Raw genomic sequence first — 17392 nt, forward strand, 5'->3', positions numbered from 1 at the left:
ACATTACATAAACACAACATGCCCGCAAAGGGCTTCACCGTGTCTGCCCCACAAGGGAGGGTTATGGCTACTGGTTAGAAAGGTTACTGCACAGCGGCAAAGACATGGAGAGGAGGGTTGGAACGCCAATCATTACCGTAGCATATGCCAGCACCCTCAGTCATTCATATCAAAGCAGAGGTCCAACCTAAGTCATTTTGTCTCCCCCCAGCTACAGCAAACTTCTCCAATCTGGGTCTCTCCCCGTTACAGAGAGGTTGCTGTAAGAACATAATGTGCCAGTTGCTCCCTCCCTTGGTAGTCGCGATGGGAGGGAATAAAGGATTTCTGTCATCCTCTTCATCACCCGTATTCTTTCATTTTAACATGCAAAGGGTTACAAAGCAATTGACTAGTCCATTTCGACATCGGATTTAACCCCTCCATCTCCAGTGAGGCTTGGGTCTCACTGGAGCTGGAACTTTGCTGCATCTCAGCAACGCATATAATTATTCCTTCCAACACAAAGGAAATCATTTCCTCCCCTTATTCACTGTTCAATGGGTCTCCAGAGCAAGGAAAAGGTTCAACGAAACGGCTTTGAGAATTAGTCGACAAGTAAGGCTGCGATCAGATGGACGGTGTTTCCGTATTATTATTATTATCATTAACAACTTCAATGTCGTTCCTTGGGATCTACCACCTCTCTGCATTGTGGGGTGGAGGGGAAGAGTAAAGGGTTACGGCGGATCGCTCCAGTTGTCTCTGGGTTGCGAGGCGCCCTCACATCAACGCAAAGTCAATGGAAGAGTAATGCCGGACGTTGCTCTTGTTCTTCTGTCCAAGTGGGGTCAACGTGGCTCAAAAGGACCTGCGGTCTCAACTGTTCTCTTCCAAGAAGTTTGGAGCTTTCCACAGTTCCAGCACTTCTGTCCAGCAGAAGGCCCACAGAGAAGAAAAAACAAAAAAAATATGTGAACGTGGGCATCTTGAAAGACCCGTTTTTCCTCGGACCTGGTACCTCAGGTGTTTGCCCCGCCTTAGTTTCACGGTAACAAGTCCACTAGCGGGTTGTATAAAGCAGCCAGGATCTCGGAGATGAACTGATTGAGGTGCCAGCGCAGAGGTCCCATCCACTGCCTTTCCCCAGCCAGTCTCTACAAAAAGAAACAAACACATCGACATCAGCATGGACGTCCCTTTGCCTTTTTAAATACCCCTGATATGTTTGAAACTTCCTCCCCCTTCATACCAAGCTGTCAATGTTCATTATACATCAGTCTGGCATTATCCAAAGTGCTACACCGGGTTTTGTTGAAGAAACGCAATAAATACATGTATTCTACATTATGTGGATGCTCCTCACACTTCAATAAGGAATTCAGGGCCCTACATGGCACAGTTGGGGGTAGTGGCAGATTTAAAATGTTGCTGCCCATGGACACTTGCACCGGGGGCCGATACCGCCTCCTGCAGCGCCACCTTCCTGCTTCAGCAGCGTGACAGCGTTAAATGATGCCGCACGGCATGGCAATGCCACGTGACGTCACGATGGTACGGCAATGCGTCAGCGTGTGCCGCTACAGAAGGAAGAGGGCGGCACAAAGACGAAAGTAAGAGACCTTTACAGAGGCCCCACGCTCTAACCCGGCAATCAGTGGGGGAGAGAGAGGGGCCTCTCTGTGCTGCCACCCCAGGCCTAATGGGAAATCCACCACTGGTTGGGGGACTTTAGAAATGGCCACTTCGCCCTGGGAGAAAAATCTAACACACAGCTACTATGAACCCTGTTAGCCCAGAGGCACAACTACCACAATAAAGTACTGGTACTGTGCTTCATCACTTTGTAAATGGTCACAAAACTTCCTAGGAGCAATCTTACATATTCAGGTTTATACAACCCTGATAAGCAGAAAGGGAGGGAGACACCCCATGTACCCAGTCAACAAACAAATGTTCTAACGAATGTAACCGACTAATGTGCTTCCCTAAACACATCTAACTGTGCTAATAGCAAATATTCATTTCATTTTTATGGAAAGTAATATAAATTTGAGTTTTTAGGGACCTCTCAATAAGGGAGTGCTCAACAAGTAAGGGTTTTCTTTACCCCCATCCCACCCGCTTCATCAGAGAGCCAATAAAGATAAGGGAAGAGAGGGGGATTTGCCTGTGCAAACTCTTGTTGACCCCACAGTGACAGACAAAAAGGGAGCAGCTAGGTGAAATCAAAATGCTCCCAGGTCTCAGCTCATCATGTTTACAAAGTAACAAGTTAGTTATTTTAAAATACTTATAGGTCCCAGAGTCGGATAATAAGGGCATCACCCAGATGTCACTGCCACCAATACACTTTGATCCTAGGGGGGACTGACCCCATCGTTAGCCTCTCCTGTGCCACAATGCTGCTCCCTTCTAGCAGTGACAGGTTATCCATACGTTTCTTAAAAGCCCTGTGTCACTAGCAAGCACTCGTTGTCCTGAAGAAGCACAGGCGTAGTCATAACAGCCTGGGGGGAGGGGGGTGGGGCAGAGAGATGAGGAAGCTTGGTCAGAAATGACACAGATGGTGGCAGCGGTGGGAGTTTGCAAGGGAGGTGGGGAATGGGGGGGCGGGACCGAGCCTTCAGCAGGTGGCACGTGAGCAGCCGAGCTGAGTCACTGGTTATAAATAGCATCTAGTATATAAAGTCAGATTGCTTCAGCAGAGGCATTTCAGAGCTGGCAGGGAAAGCCAGGGGGAGCAGACTCATGGCAAAGCTTCAGTCCCACTCAGTCAAACAACTTCTTTCCAATACAACATTTCCACAAAACAGAACATAATGTTTGTTATGCAAGATATTTGCAGCTTCAAAACACAAATATAGGGGAGAGGGGGGGATAGATTGTATGGTATATTAAACCTTTTATTGGGCCAACAATAGTTGGCAGTGTACAAGCTTTCAACCCTCATAGGGGGTCTAAACTATAAACTATTGTGTGTGTTTTAATATACTGTATAGATATACACAATATCATTCTACGTATTTTTTAGTGGAATGTTTAATGTTAGTGTTGGGTTAACTGTTTAATTGCCACTTTAAAGATGGACAAATAGAACTGTTTTATAAATGTATAATTTAACGTCTCCATAAACGGGCTGTTAGGAGGGTTTTACCATATTTCTTATCTCTTCTGGTGATAAGAATGGTTGTAAAGCCTCAACCCCACGTGGAATGTTGTCCACCGTCTGTAAAATTATTTATAAAGCCCTCGCTAGACCAACAGGAAGCTAAAATATGAATTCAGCGGGGGAAAGGAAGACTCGTTACTCACAGGATATGTTTCTAATGCCCTCCGCAGCAATATCTGCATCGGGGAAATACACTGCAACATTAACCTGTTCAGGCCCACGAGAGGCAAGGTGCACAATTAGGTATATGATCATTTCGGTAGCTAAGAGATGGCACAAAATTATAAATATATATCCACTTCTTGCAGGCTACAGTCTCAACAGGTCTGTATCAGAATGGATTGTCAGCTCTTCGGGGCAGCGGGCGTTTGTGTTACATGTGCCTGGCACAGGGCTGTGCTCGGAAATAAAGCCGCCCGCAGTAGTTTGACCTGCAGAGAGGGTTTCTCACTGTACAGCCTTCCTTACAGAAACTATGACATCATGCAGTTCTGATTGTGTCAGATAAGCTTGTTTGCTCAAGCTGCTCTCACTCCCCCCCCCCTCTCCTCGGGGTTCTCAGTTAACCCCTCCACTGCCAGAGGGCTCTGTGTCACTTCTTTACAACTCTGGAGAGAAAAACACTGCAGGATTTCTAAACTTTCAAAACACTATTTAAAAACAACAACATGTGCTTTCGTTTTAAAAATGCACGCACTTCACTCCGTGCACACACTTATCTTTTCTAAAAGAAGTGTAATTGGCTTCCTATCAGAGATTAAATCCCACTTAAACTAATTGTTTTTACATATTTGTATCTTGCGAAACATGTCCCACTAATGACTGCTTCTTAATTACTTAAAGAACAAAAACGAATAATGTACCTGCGGCTTGGGTGACTGAAATGCTCATTATCACCAAAAGACATTGGATAAAGATGGTAAAAAGCTTTTTCAGGTTTATTTTTTTTTAATTAAAGTTGTCAAAATCAGCTGTATTTCATCTGTTATACATGTCACTATCCTTAGGTTCCTCCTAGGAGGGATTGTCCCTTTAAAGAGATTTTACTGCCCTTTCTGTGTACGTCGTTCCTTTTAGAACACGTTTAATGCCCCCTAGTTTCATCTGGGCCAAACCTTTCAGGGCCTCCCGGCATAATGAGAAATCAGACCTCTTTCGTCCTGTTCCTCCTCAACATACACCAAGGGATCACCTCGATCTGGTATACGACAACATAATTACACGCTGGAGATATTTGTTCATTTTATGTGAAAGTCACAGCTTCCTGGCAGGTCTTCTTCTACAAAAGACACACAGACGCACACAGACGCACACAGACACACACAGACACACACAGACACACACAGACACACACAGACACACACAGACACACACAGACACACACAGACACACACAGACACACACAGACACACACAGACACACAGTTGAAGGTTCCATGTTCTCCTCTGTAATCCCATACGGGATCCACTTGTGTTCTATTATTCTGCGTGTATTCTATTAGTCTGTGTTTCCTCAGTGTATTCCCATTGACAACCCCCCGAATGTCTATGGAAATTTGGGATCTGCAAAGGCAGACTCATAGCGAGGCACTTGGGGTCCCCTCTTGTCTGTTAACATGTTCACTGGCAGAGGGGCCTCTCTGGTAGCCAACAAGTGAAAACGGCATCACGTCTACCAACACAATGCAAACATTTGCATCCAACAAGCCCTGAAGTGGATTGGCAGAAACCTCCCGTTGCGATCAGCCAACTCCAGGACGTCGTCAATCAACCCGCAGAAAATACGCAGAAAATGTGGCCAGCCACATTCTGAAAAGAAAACGCGGAAACACGTTTCTTATTGATTTAGTAAGCGTGGGAGATTCAGCCCCTTATTTGGAACGAGTCCCAAATAATGATTAGAAATAAGTTAATTTGGGCGATTTTCCAGGCTGGTCACATTATGGTGCACAGATGAGGTTACCTGCGCTAATGTCTTCCGCTAATGTCTTCCGATAACGTCATCCGTGCTCAGCTTTAAATGTACTGCTTGTATGGCTTCTACTATCTCGCATCTGGAAACTGTCAGCACTATACAAAAGCAATTACAATAGGAATAAAGAAAATGGTGCAGGAAATAGCCATATCGGGGGCGAGAGGTGCAGGTCTCTTATCAGTCTGAACCTGTCTGGAGCCGCAGTCCAGCACATATTATGTGCCCTGTTACGGAATGGAGCTGTACAAGTTATAGTGGCCAGTCCTGGAGAAATGCAGAGATCCTGATAGACAAAATATCAAGTAAAACATGAAGAAGGGACCTGTGAGGTTTACCAAGCTTTGTACGCACCAATATACCTCTGAGGATATATCGCACCAGTCTATCAAAGTATCGCCTTCCACTACGAATCCTGAGCATCTGCAGTATCATTTGATCAAGTCCGAATGTATAGAATCAACAGTATGTGGATTACAAAAGGTGCAGTGCAGGTGACATGTATTCACTATACAGCACTTGCTCCTGATGGGAGAGACCTGGTTTCAGTATGTACAATATAAATCTAAGCAGCTATGGGCTCTCACTTCCCAGCCAAGGAAAAAGACAACATTTTAGGTCTAAAAGTGCAGCCTGTCCTCAGGTTCGTTCCTGTTACACTGTGTAAATTTGCATAGACATTAATGTTTATATAGGACCAAGTCTCTTGTAGAGATCAGAGAAAGGAACCAAAAAATGTCTTTGGCAGGTGCTTTATTTTCCCGGTAATTAGACAAAGAAAATTATTCATACAGTTAACAACTTTTCTTATAATCCTTCAATGCCAGTACGTCCACACTGATGACCAGCAAAGCAAGGAGGATATGGGTCCTTGTTCTATATTGGTCTATGTAATACATTAACTCAGGGGTGCGCAAGCAGGGGGGGGCGCAGCGCTTACAGAGGCCCCACGCTCTTCCCCAAACCATTAAATACCGGGGAGCGTGCACAGGGCCTCTGTAAAGTCCCTTACCTTGACTCCAGCGGCTTCTGGCGACAAATGGCGCCAAGGGGTCACAAGACGCTGCGTTGCCATGGCAAAGTGACGTCAGAACGCTGGAGACAAGGTAAGGAGGGGGGGGGGGTAGTGCAGGCAGGGGGGCGTAGAGGAAAAAGTTTGCACACTCCTGAGTTAACTTTCACCCACTTGAAAGGAAGTTACTGCAATTTCCTTAGTACCATTCCTCTCCTAATTATACTGAATAAGGACGAAGAACCCTATTCAATATCCTGTGAAGCTGCTTCCCCCAAGCTACAGATCAGCCCCATTCAAATGAATGAGTCAAGTCTTCTTCAACACAGGGAAAAGGCATCACAGCAAACGGGGGATATGGCCTGGCCAACTCCAGTCCTCAAGGGCCAACATGATGTCGGGGTTTAAGGACATCCGTGCTTCAGCACAGGTGGCTCAATCAAAGACTGATCCACCTGTGCTGTAGCAGAGATATCCTTAAAACCCGATCTGTTCGTGGCCCTTGAGGACTGGAGTTGGCAAGCCCTTCATAAGAGGCAGGGCCGGCAACAGAAATCATGGGGCCCAGAACAAACATTTTAAGCAGAGCACCCCCCACCCCCCCACGAGCCCCCTCTCTTACATAAGACACACACACACACACAACCCTCTCCAATACATATAAAATATACTCCAACCCATATAAATATACACTCAAGCGCCCCAATACATATACAGACTTACCTTGGGTCAGGCCCGGTGTCTGCAGGGTTCCGCTGGCTGGGGGATACCGGCCGGCACTGCACATTTCCCCGAAGCGGAGAGTCGGGGCCCGGCCAAACCGGAAGCAGGGCCTGGTCAGATGAAATGTGCAGCGCCACCCGTGGCCCCCCAGCCAGTGGGCTCGGAACACCAACCCCGGCAGACCCCCCCTGTTGGCAGCCCTGATTAGAGGCACACAATTTACAGACGTGTTCACAGGGATAGTATGTGTTGATGTATATTATAGAAGTTCAGTGTATATGTCTAATGTAGATCCCCCACCACAAGGCTGCGTGCCCGAGATGTCATCCTCTTCTTGTTTGTGCAGAAGAAGTCAATCTTGGTCTGCCCCAGGCGGCCACGACTTCACTCACAGGGTGGGGACGCCAGTTTTTCGAGTGTCGGAGGCAGCTTGTGACCACAGGACAACTATTCTTGGATTCATTGTCCACAAGGTGTCAGCATTGATAGACTCTACTCTCTCCCCCCCCCCCTTTTCTTGATGGGGGTGGTATACAATATCCCACCGGCTAGAAGCCTGCGCCCCCACCCCCCTTGTAGAGAGGCCCGTCGCCACTCACCCTCTGCAGATACAGTTCGTTCATCTGGTCGCCGATCCTGCGCAGTCGAATCGCAATCTCTCGATCGATCGCCTCTTCGCCCACCAATGGCAGCTCGCCCCGAGGCCTGGCCACAACACCCACGCGGTTCTGATCCACAGCAACACGTTCCTCCATCCCTGAGTATTCCCGTTCTGTGGGCCGGAGACCTAGAGATACACATTGTGCAGTGATGAATATGCTGCCGCCTGTAATGTGCATACAATAACCTGTGTACCATACAGACAAGAGAGCGCTACATAAAGCAATGATGCAAGATACTAGGTCTAACATACATACACGGATGTGCTGTGTATATTGCTGCAGTAGGAACAGAGAAGAGGCTACTTTCAAAACAGATCCCATGTGCTTTAAAGAAAGATGTAGGAGTTAAGTTATGTAAATGCAAATGTGCCCACTCATACATCCACCATTGGCAATACCACTGTACACCAATATATCTCCATACTACCCTTCTCTCTTTGCTAAATGTGTTTCTCACTTGGGTATAAGCCCCTAAAATAGCACCCACACTGGAACGCATCTCCTCTATCTAAATGTATAGAGATATAATCTGCACAGCATGCACTATAGAAATTTGTTACTAAGCGTTGGGCATTTTGAGTTTATGAGAGAAGGAGCGGTTCAGTGAGTAACAACACTGCCTGGCACCGAGTTTGAAGCAGGGGAACCTGGTTCAATTCCCGCTGTCGGCTCCTTGTGACCTTGGGCAAGTCACTTTACCTGTGCCTCGGGTACCAAAAAACAGATTGTAAGCTCCACGGGGCAGGGACCTGTGCCTGCAAAAAATGTCTCTAAAGTGCTACGTAAAACTAGCAGCGCTATACAAGGACATGCTATTAAAAAATAAATCAATATGTATATTTCAACAATTGTGCTACGCAGTTAAAGATGTAATTAAGATGTAAGAAAAAATAAATGCAATTTCTACAACATTTTTTGAACACGACGCACACACACACACACACACACACACACACACACACACACACACACACACACACACACACACACACACACACACACACACACACACACACACACACACACACACACACACACCTTAAGCCGTCTTGTACCATAAAGTAGTTTCCAGCGCCGAAGGAAGCCTTACAGCCCATTCAAGTCAAGTCGTGTAAGGAGTCTTTCATAGCTGGAAAGGGTCTTATAAAAGAAGACATCCGCCTAAATCTCAGCCCTAATCTCCATGGTACAGTACGTCTGATCACATTCACACAAGATACATCATTATTTTGGCTGCTAGCCTTTGTTGTTTGTAAAGAAGCCGGTTTATTGGCAATGGATGCATTTGTCCGGTTTCTGCCGTTGGAAGGGGTCCTCGTGGAATAGCACAAATTCGGAAAATGCGGGTCATTATCTGTAAATACTTTACATTCTCCTTGAGGTCATTTACCCCATGTTCATACTAAAATATAAATTATTTGAACGACGACACAAAAAGTTCCCATGTCTCATGAAAAATAGAAAGGGTTCGTGCCAGCCGTGCCACGACGCCAGTGTCACGGCTGCGGTGATATTTCCCCACCACGGCAAAACCATGAGCCAAACCGGAGCTGGACAGAAGCAAGCATATCATAATCAACTCTCTCCCCCCCTCTACCCCCGAGACAGAGCCTCGTACACCGTCCCTGAGCACAAAACAGAGACACAGACAGGACGCTAGCAGAGACGGACTCAAACAGGAAGAGCACAAGACATTCTCACACGTGCAGACAAGAGAAAGTTTATATTTTAGGTTGTAATATCCATGAAGAACTCCCACGCTGCACCATTAAAATATATAAATGTGTACAGTGTATTACAAACCTCGCCGATCATAAAGAGACCCGTGAGGTTTGGAAAGTTCTGTACACGCGAGGAAGAGACCGGTGAGGTTTGGAATTTCCTGTACACATGAAGAAGAGACCTGTGAGGTTTGAAAAACCTGCACACACTGTACAATCCCACTTGGCAACATATCATCTTGTTAATACAGTGAAAGATCTCACCCACCTCACAGTCTATACCATTTCCCCACAACGCAAAATTCAATTTATAGTGTATAGGCCAGATAACAGACATCAGGTCATACACAATACATACTACAATTAAGAGTATCATATGCAACTATACAATCTGCAACGCCTTGCAAGCCTCCCTGGAAGAGAAATGGTTAACTTCTCTGTAGATATCATTTAATCAAGTGAATGCAAAAGTATTTGGTTTCAAGAAAAAACTACCGTAACTAATCGTTTAAGTGTTAAACACAGCGAGAACACACACATACACACTCACACACACACACTTTTTAATTAGTTCTACAAATGTATGGCGTCTGTGTCAATGCAGGTCAAACTGCAGAACAGTTCTAAGAAGATAAGAGGATCCTCCCAAGCTTATCCAAACACCTCTCCAAGAGTGGTAGTGGTTACTGGTATTACAGGTTGGTAGAGCGCTGCTCCTAAGAGCTGACAATCTAATACAGGGGGAAACCAGAAGCACCTGAAACCTTTGCAGGGCACAGCACGCTGATCCCCAGAGAATTAAACTATTTAACCTCGCTGATGGGGTTTCCTTAAATTTGTTATAAAGGAAGCACAGGCGAAAGGCAAGTCAGGACATGCCTGTGTGCTTTCCAGCCACACATCCCACACAGCCTGTGCTGCAAAATGGTCACTGGATCCACATTTAACTGTGATCTTCAATACAAGTGAACACTGAGCTGCCGAGACTGTCAAGGAGCAACGTTTGAAAACTGAAGTCCTGCTTTCCCTGCAGCAGAAGGTGAAGGGAGTTACGAGCAGACATTTGATATATGCATGACTGTTCTTGTGCATTGTATAAACGCAATCATAACAAATGGCATTGCACAGAAAGCCAGAGGTTACTGTATTTCACCTTGTGCAGCACCGAGCACACAGTCGGCACCGTAGTGGAATACAGGAGACGTGCCGTTTGTACATACAAGAGCTTACAACCTAATACTGGGTACCTCCAGCAGAGTGATAAAACTGACTATCCACAGTGGCAAATCGACACGGCTTCACAACTCTGCTTCTAAACGCACTGATGTCCCTGCTCTGTCTTGTTGCATCTGATCCGTTCCCTGTGGTCACTTTTAGGCCCTCCCCCAAACTGCTGAGTGCCAGCAAACCCTTACAGTCCTATTGGACGGGGGCGTGGAACCATCCAAATCGTAAACAATACTCTTTCACAAAATGTGAAGCAGAGATACTAGCAGCCACAGGTCACCGAGGTCCTGAAAGCTAGTGTAGAACCATCAACAAATAAGTACTATGTTGCGCAGTTAACTCCTATTGGTGCCAAAGTATTGCTTTGCTGCTAATCCTTAGGACAGGGGTGCTCAACCCCAGTCCCGTCACCCCCCTCCCCTCCCCCAACATGTCAGGTTTTCAGGATATCCCAGTTTCAACACAGATGGCTCAATCAGAGGCTCAGTCTTTGATTGAGCCACCTGAGCTGAAGCAGGGATTGAGCCACCTGTGCTGAAGCAGGGACTGATTGAGCCACCTGGGCTGAAGCTGGGATAGCCTGAAAATCTGTTGGGGGGTTAGGGGGCTTGAAGACTGTAGTTGAGCACCCCTGCCTTAGGACCCAAGCGATTGGAAAAGACTGTCCCCCCCCCCCCCCCCCAGACAGGCACTGTAACTTGTGCAAAGACAGCCAGGGATTCCTTCTTTCGGGTAATATAGTGCCGATCAGACACTACCTTATGGAATCTCCAACTGAAGTCAATGCACTCTGTGAGAATACGCCAGTTATTCATTAATCTGCTGCTCTTGTTTTCCTGAAGCTTTCAGAGAAGCGATAACCTGTGGACATCATCAAAAACCACATGCCAAAGACAACAAGGAAACATTGACGCGATCCCAACGGGACGAGTGCTCACGCCACAGAGAGTGTAAAGAAGCAAAGCTCTGACTTACCATAAGCAGTGGTTTCCCCTGTGGTAAAGGATTCTGGGAAGTGGCAGTGTCTTTGTTCACAGGGCAAGGAGCAAGAGGGGCCCGATCCTTCACAGTCACTTGCTAATCCGTGCCTTGGGCGACAGTGGTTTATACGGGGAGATGAGCACCTCTGACACGAAGGTGCAGGAGAGCTTGGGCCGGCTCTGCGGCTCAGAGGAAGGTTTTGTTCACAAATTCCGCGGGAGGGCTCGCCACCAACACCGCCAGAGGGGAAAGAGCGGGTGCCCTCGGCCTGGATGCTCCCTGCAGGCTCAGACGCGCTCCCATCATGAAGTGGCCTCGCCATTGTGGAATATTAATGCTGGATAAAGGAAAAGCATGTCTGATTAGCGATGAGGTGCAGAAAAACAAGCAGACCATCCTAGGACCAACGTATACTACGCAAGTGACATGTTTAAAAGGGTCACAGCAGGATAATAAGCAGCAAGTTACTTGGTAAACAAAGTGAGCCCAGACTGGCCACAAGTCCCTCGTGACTGACAGATAAGAGAGAAAGGAGCATTGATTCATGAAGTCTCCTTCCCATACCTATCATATTGCTCTGGAAGGGACAGGCTGGACAGCCCTAGGTTGTACCCCCATGCAACCTTATGGTTGAATGGACAAATTCAATGATCAACAACATTCTTAAAGTGGCAGTTCCTCCCGCACGGTTAATTTTTTGGTAAATATTTCACCATACAGTTTTTTTTTTTTTTGCTCATTGATTTTATTAAACTGCATTTTATTCCTAAATAAACTAATCCAGAATCTAAAATATTATGGCTGCTAAGCCCCTCTCACTTAGTGATATTAGTAAACATCAATAAACCTTCTTTGAGAAGATTAAGGTGAGACCTTTTCTGATAAGACCCTTTCATTCCTGCATGGAAACAGCTCTGTGCTGCTTGGTGCAGTGGAGAAAGGGAGAATAAACAGCAGGAGTTGCTATATGGACATTACTGCGGGCCCGGCGGAAAAAATAAAAGGGGGGTCATCGGTTTTAAATGAAAATCACACGCGGCTCACTTTCAGGAAGGGGATTATTACAGGGAACTGCACCTTCCCTGTGTGTGTCACTAAGATAAGACCAGACGCAATGGACCACGGGTCCCTTCTGTCCGTGTCACTAGACCACCACTTTGTTCGGTTTACCATCAAGAAAAATCACCACGAGGCAAAAGTGCTTCCCGCAAAGCCCAAACCTCCTCCGGTTACCCGTTTGGAAGCGAGAAGCAGGCGCAGATCTGAGAGTGAAGCTGCTGCGGGCACAAGGACATTGCAATCTCGTGGGCACTAGGATTTTACACGCTACCAGAAACGGGAGCAGTACCTACAGCGTCCACTGGAGGTCAGCGCAGCACCCCGCAGCCTCACTGTTTGTAAACAAACGCAGCAGGCACCTGCGTGTGTAAGTCCTGGCATGACCCAGTGCGAGCGAGTCGCTCTGCGCAGCTCTTGAGGAATCCGACAAATGTCTCTCTCTCTCTCGTGCCTATTAAATCAAGCGATTAGGGTTCATTTGTATGGCGCCAACATATTCTGCAGTGCAGTACAATGAGATATAGATATATTTTTTTACAACCTCATGTACTATGTAGGTTAAGATGAACTGAGACACTAGGAAGGAAGTCCCTGCCCCAAGCACTTTACGATTTACTTCTCTTTTAGGGCATTTCACCAGTGTTGGAGTGGATCTTAAATACTTCCATCTAAAAAGCTCTCTTAACCACGAGAGACATTAGCCTCAGTCACTACAACAAACATGTGTTAGGTCAATGTATTGTCTTAACGTGCACATGAACTGAAATTACTGGCAAGTACAAAGATGCTGGGCATTGCTGAATATCAAAATAAAACACACATCTCTTGATAAGAAATACATACAAACACATCTAGATCCCCCCCGAGTCATATATAAAACCAGTGTCCTTCGCTTAATCACAGCAAAATCCACTGATCTTCGTCATTAAAAGGAGCAACTGGCTTTACCAATCACAGCGCTGATGCAGCTCTGTCACAGTGCCAGCTCTCGCCGGCAAGTTGCAATTACTCGGCACTGCGAGGGATTAAACATCCAAAACAAGAGCACACGTTTTGTCAAGGCGCACAGCGCATCGTTTCTTCCCTGTGCACAATCCACACTGCATTCCAGCTACAGATCTCAATCTGCAGCACTGCAGTGTCTGCATGCAGCAGGTTACATGAACCAACAGGCAACCACAGTCAGCCAGAACCGTCTCTTCTACAGTGTGGGGTTATATTTATTTTATTTATAACATGTTTTACCAGGAAGTAATACATTGAGAGTTACCTCTCGTTTTCACGTGTGTCCTGGGCACAGAGTTAAGATGATATATCAGAGACGTATATATTCCGGTCTTTGCCTACACTTGTCCTTAATGAGGAAGTCCCTCCTAGAACGTGTGATCAAAGGACGCTGGTGCCGTTAATTGGTTAAATGGAGCTGTAACGTGTAACATTTCCATGGTATCCAAATGCTTTGGATAGTTTTCACAACCTGTATCCAATGTCTTTCTGAAAGTCACAGGTATATGTTCTGATTTTGATCATTGTTAAGTAGAAATAGCCGTGTTAGTCCAGTACTTACTCTGATCATTATTAAGTAATTATGAAGCTGTCATTAAGCCAAACACATTGGAGATGTGCTTGAATTTGTTTGTTTCTTTTAGCAAAATTATATATATTTTTTTCCCCACAAGATGCAAATAAGTAAAACAGTGTTTTTAAGAGTGAATATTTCTAATATATATATATATATATATATATATATATATATATATATATATATATATATATATATATATATATATATATATCAGATAAATGTAGAGATAATTGAGGGACATCTTGACTTATGTTGGGGGGGGGGGTATGTTGCAGGAGTTATTTCAACATAAAAATACACCATTTTTTGCAGCCATTAAGAAATCTTCCTTAAAAAAAAAAAAAAAAAATACAGTATTGGCATAAAATGTGTAAAAAATAATAATGTGCAGACCAGCCAGGGAAAATATATCAAACGCAAGGGTACAAATGTGCCAATTCTTTTTAATTTGGCTTCAGTCTCACTGATTTTTAGCAACAGGCTATTTGACAAATCTATTGCTACTGGCTTAAGACTGATAAATAACACCCAGCACATTCCCCCCCTGACCCTCCTCTCCTTCCTAACCCCACATTACACACCTGCCACGTAATTTCTGCAAGCTGATTGAATGTGTATATGTCTTCTTTATATAGCAGGACTATATAGGATACAGGGAGACGACGTCCCTGACCCCAAGAGCTTACACTCAAACTCGGCAGTGCAAGCGTTAAAAAGCTGTCCCGTTAATACCTCAGCACCCACCAAACCTGCACACAGTGAATGAACTCAGTGACAATGTTGATGTTCAGATCACCCCCCCCCCCCCCACCACAAAAAAAATGTTATGGGCAAAGCATTGGCTGGTTTGTTTTCTGCTGTCATGAAGAAATCCCCATGAGGACATGCCAGGGCAGAGAAACAGGGCATCACACTCACCCTACACTCAACCTCTCTCCCAAACCCCATACTGACACCCCGCCACTAGCTTACCTTTACATACTGTATATTGGGGGGTGTTATAGCCAGTCTCCACGTGGAATGGGTCAGCAACAGTGCAGTAGGATTTAAAACAAACACGACATTGCTTCCCTTCTATACAGAACATCTGGGAACTTCCCAGCTGAGATCAGCACCGCACAGTGAGGACAAGCCATAGGACAGCAGTAAAGTAAATGCCAGACAGCCAACATCTCCCTCTGCTCCCACAATCCACACTGCACCCCCACTGCTCCCACAATCCACACTGCTCCCACAATCCATACTGCACCACACTGTTCCCACAATCCACACTGCACCCCACTGCTCCCACAATCCACACTGTACCCCACTGCTCCCACAATCCACACTGCACCCCACAATCCACACTGCACCCCCACAATCCACACTGCACCACACTGCTCCCACAATCCACACTGCACCCCACTGCTCCCACAATGCACCCCACTGCTCCCACAATCCACACTGCACCCCACAATCCACACTGCACCCCACTGCTCCCACAATCCACACTGCACCCCCACTGCTCCCACAATCCACACTGCACCGCCACTGCTCTCAAAATTCACACTGCTCCCCCACTGCTCACTTCAGGCTGTAGGGTCCAGTACAGATTGTGCATACACAAGAAAGAACCAACAAAATGTGCATTGTACATTAAAACACACACACACACACACACAGTGATCTGTCTGTTATTTAGTCTTGCAGCCTCTCCTGACAACTACATCTCAACCCATCTAGTTGTCCTCAGATGACCAAAACAAACCCCCCTTTCTCTCCATGTGCAGACTTGTCAGAGCAGAAACAACAACAAGCTTACGAAGACCCCCCCCTTCCACCCACCAAGACCCCCCCTTCCACCCACCAAGACCCCCCCTTCCACCCACCAAGACCCCCCCTTCCACCCACCAAGACCCCCCCTTCCACCAACCAAGACCCCCCCCCTCCCACCAAGACCCCTTGACTACTTGGAGCGCCCCGATCCCATGGTAACCCCTTGGGTGCTTGAGAGGTTATTTAGCAGGAAGGCACTTTAAAGAGCTAGCACTGCATTTTAAGGGAGCGATCAGTTACTGATCACTAATCACATCATACCATAGGCAATAAAAAAAAAAGAAACCTGTAAGCCTCCCCACTCACCCCGCCTGAGACAGCACTCACCCCGCCTGAGACAGCACTCACCCCGCCTGAGACAGCACTCACCCCGCCTGAGACAGCACTCACCCCGCCTGAGACAGCACTCACCCCATCAGATAAATGATCACTCACTTACCTGCTTAGTCCAAAAAGTGCAAAAACCACATACAAAGAAAAAAAAACCCGATCGCCTTGATCCCTTTTTCAGTCCTTGAGTTGGAAGCAGAAGCAGCACTCACCCAAAAAGCTGCCCGCGTGCCGGGATCGCCCCCTCTGTGTGTGCACCGTGCAAAAAGCGCATTTGTAACTTGCTGTGTGTGTTTTTAAGCTGCAGCCGCGCGCCGGCGCGAGACACACTGTCTGCTGAGTCTGATCCCGGGCTCTCTGCACGCGCGCTGCCAACTTCTCCCAGCCCCGCCCAGCGAGAAGGGGAGGGGGGGGACTGTAGATCACGCCCATTCAGGTTGCATCATGGGACCCGAAGCCACGCCCCACTGTCCGCACTGACATGTTGGGACATGCAGAAATCCAAAGCAATAGGGGCAGCGGGACGGTCACGTGGTGTAGCTGCAGCTGCACTGAGAAGGAGGAGCTAATGACATGTGTAATGGGTTAAAGGGTCAGCCCCATGTAGGACCACAGTGACTTAAAGACAGGGACATGTTTAGTCCCAAGTACAAGCAAAGTGACCTAATGACAGTGGCATGTTTAATGGGTTAAAGGGTCACTCCCACATCTGACAAAGTGACCTAATGAAAGTGACATGTTTAATGGGTTAAAGGGGCAGTCCCACGTAGGACCACAGTGACCTAGTGAAAGTGACCTAATGACAGTGACATGTTTTGTGGGTTTTCCTGGGTCAGTCCCACGTAGGACCAAAGTGACCAAATGAGTGTGACGTGTTTAATGGGTTATGGCCGCATGGTGAAAAAAAATAAATCAGTATTTATAAATAATTTATGACAGTGTCCAGGAAATGTTTACAAACACTGTAGTCCGAGGGTGCGTTTTGCAGCACATACTGTAGCTGTGCCTTGCCTCTTCTCTATCCTGATTGGACCTGTAACAGGGAGGGAGTGTGCATAAATCTCCTTACTTTAGACTGGCAATAATTTCATCTCCATCCAAAGTCTCTGTTGTAAGTGAAAACAAAGGGAAGTTTTAGATTTTTCAAACATGATC

General features: G+C 46.4%; 1 protein-coding gene across 3 annotated transcripts; it reads right to left on the bottom strand.

The window, feature by feature from the left end:
- Positions 1-338: 338 nt before the first annotated feature.
- Positions 339-16603, bottom strand: BBC3 (BCL2 binding component 3). 3 transcript variants are annotated; one of them, XM_075607021.1, is made up of 4 exons: positions 16450-16603; positions 11443-11785; positions 7457-7644; positions 339-1136 (listed from the first exon to the last, which is right to left on the bottom strand). In XM_075607021.1, the coding sequence occupies exons 2-4, from the start codon at positions 11768-11770 to the stop codon at positions 1026-1028; spliced, it is 627 nt and encodes a 208-aa protein (XP_075463136.1). In that variant the 5' UTR covers positions 11771-11785; positions 16450-16603; the 3' UTR covers positions 339-1025. The 3 variants fall into 3 exon arrangements, with proteins under 3 accessions (XP_075463136.1, XP_075463135.1, XP_075463137.1); XM_075607020.1 differs by having other exon boundaries at positions 16347-16602; XM_075607022.1 differs by lacking the exon at positions 16450-16603 and adding an exon at positions 15065-15259.
- Between the last annotated feature and the right edge of the window lie 789 nt (positions 16604-17392).

Source organism: Ascaphus truei, chromosome 7 (genome assembly GCF_040206685.1).
Source record: "Ascaphus truei isolate aAscTru1 chromosome 7, aAscTru1.hap1, whole genome shotgun sequence".
Taxonomy (NCBI): Eukaryota; Metazoa; Chordata; class Amphibia; order Anura; family Ascaphidae; genus Ascaphus; species Ascaphus truei.

Bases quoted from the DNA above. Each gene is read 5' to 3' on its own strand.
- BBC3 (XM_075607021.1), bottom strand. From the start codon at position 11,770: ATGGCGAGGCCACTTCATGATGGGAGCGCGTCTGAGCCTGCAGGGAGC. The intron at 7,645-11,442 runs GTAAGTCAGAGC...GTGTATCTCTAG, and splicing joins AGGGGAAACCACTGCTTATG to GTCTCCGGCCCACAGAACGG. The intron at 1,137-7,456 runs GTGAGTGGCGAC...TTCTTTTTGTAG, and splicing joins ACGAACTGTATCTGCAGAGG to AGACTGGCTGGGGAAAGGCA.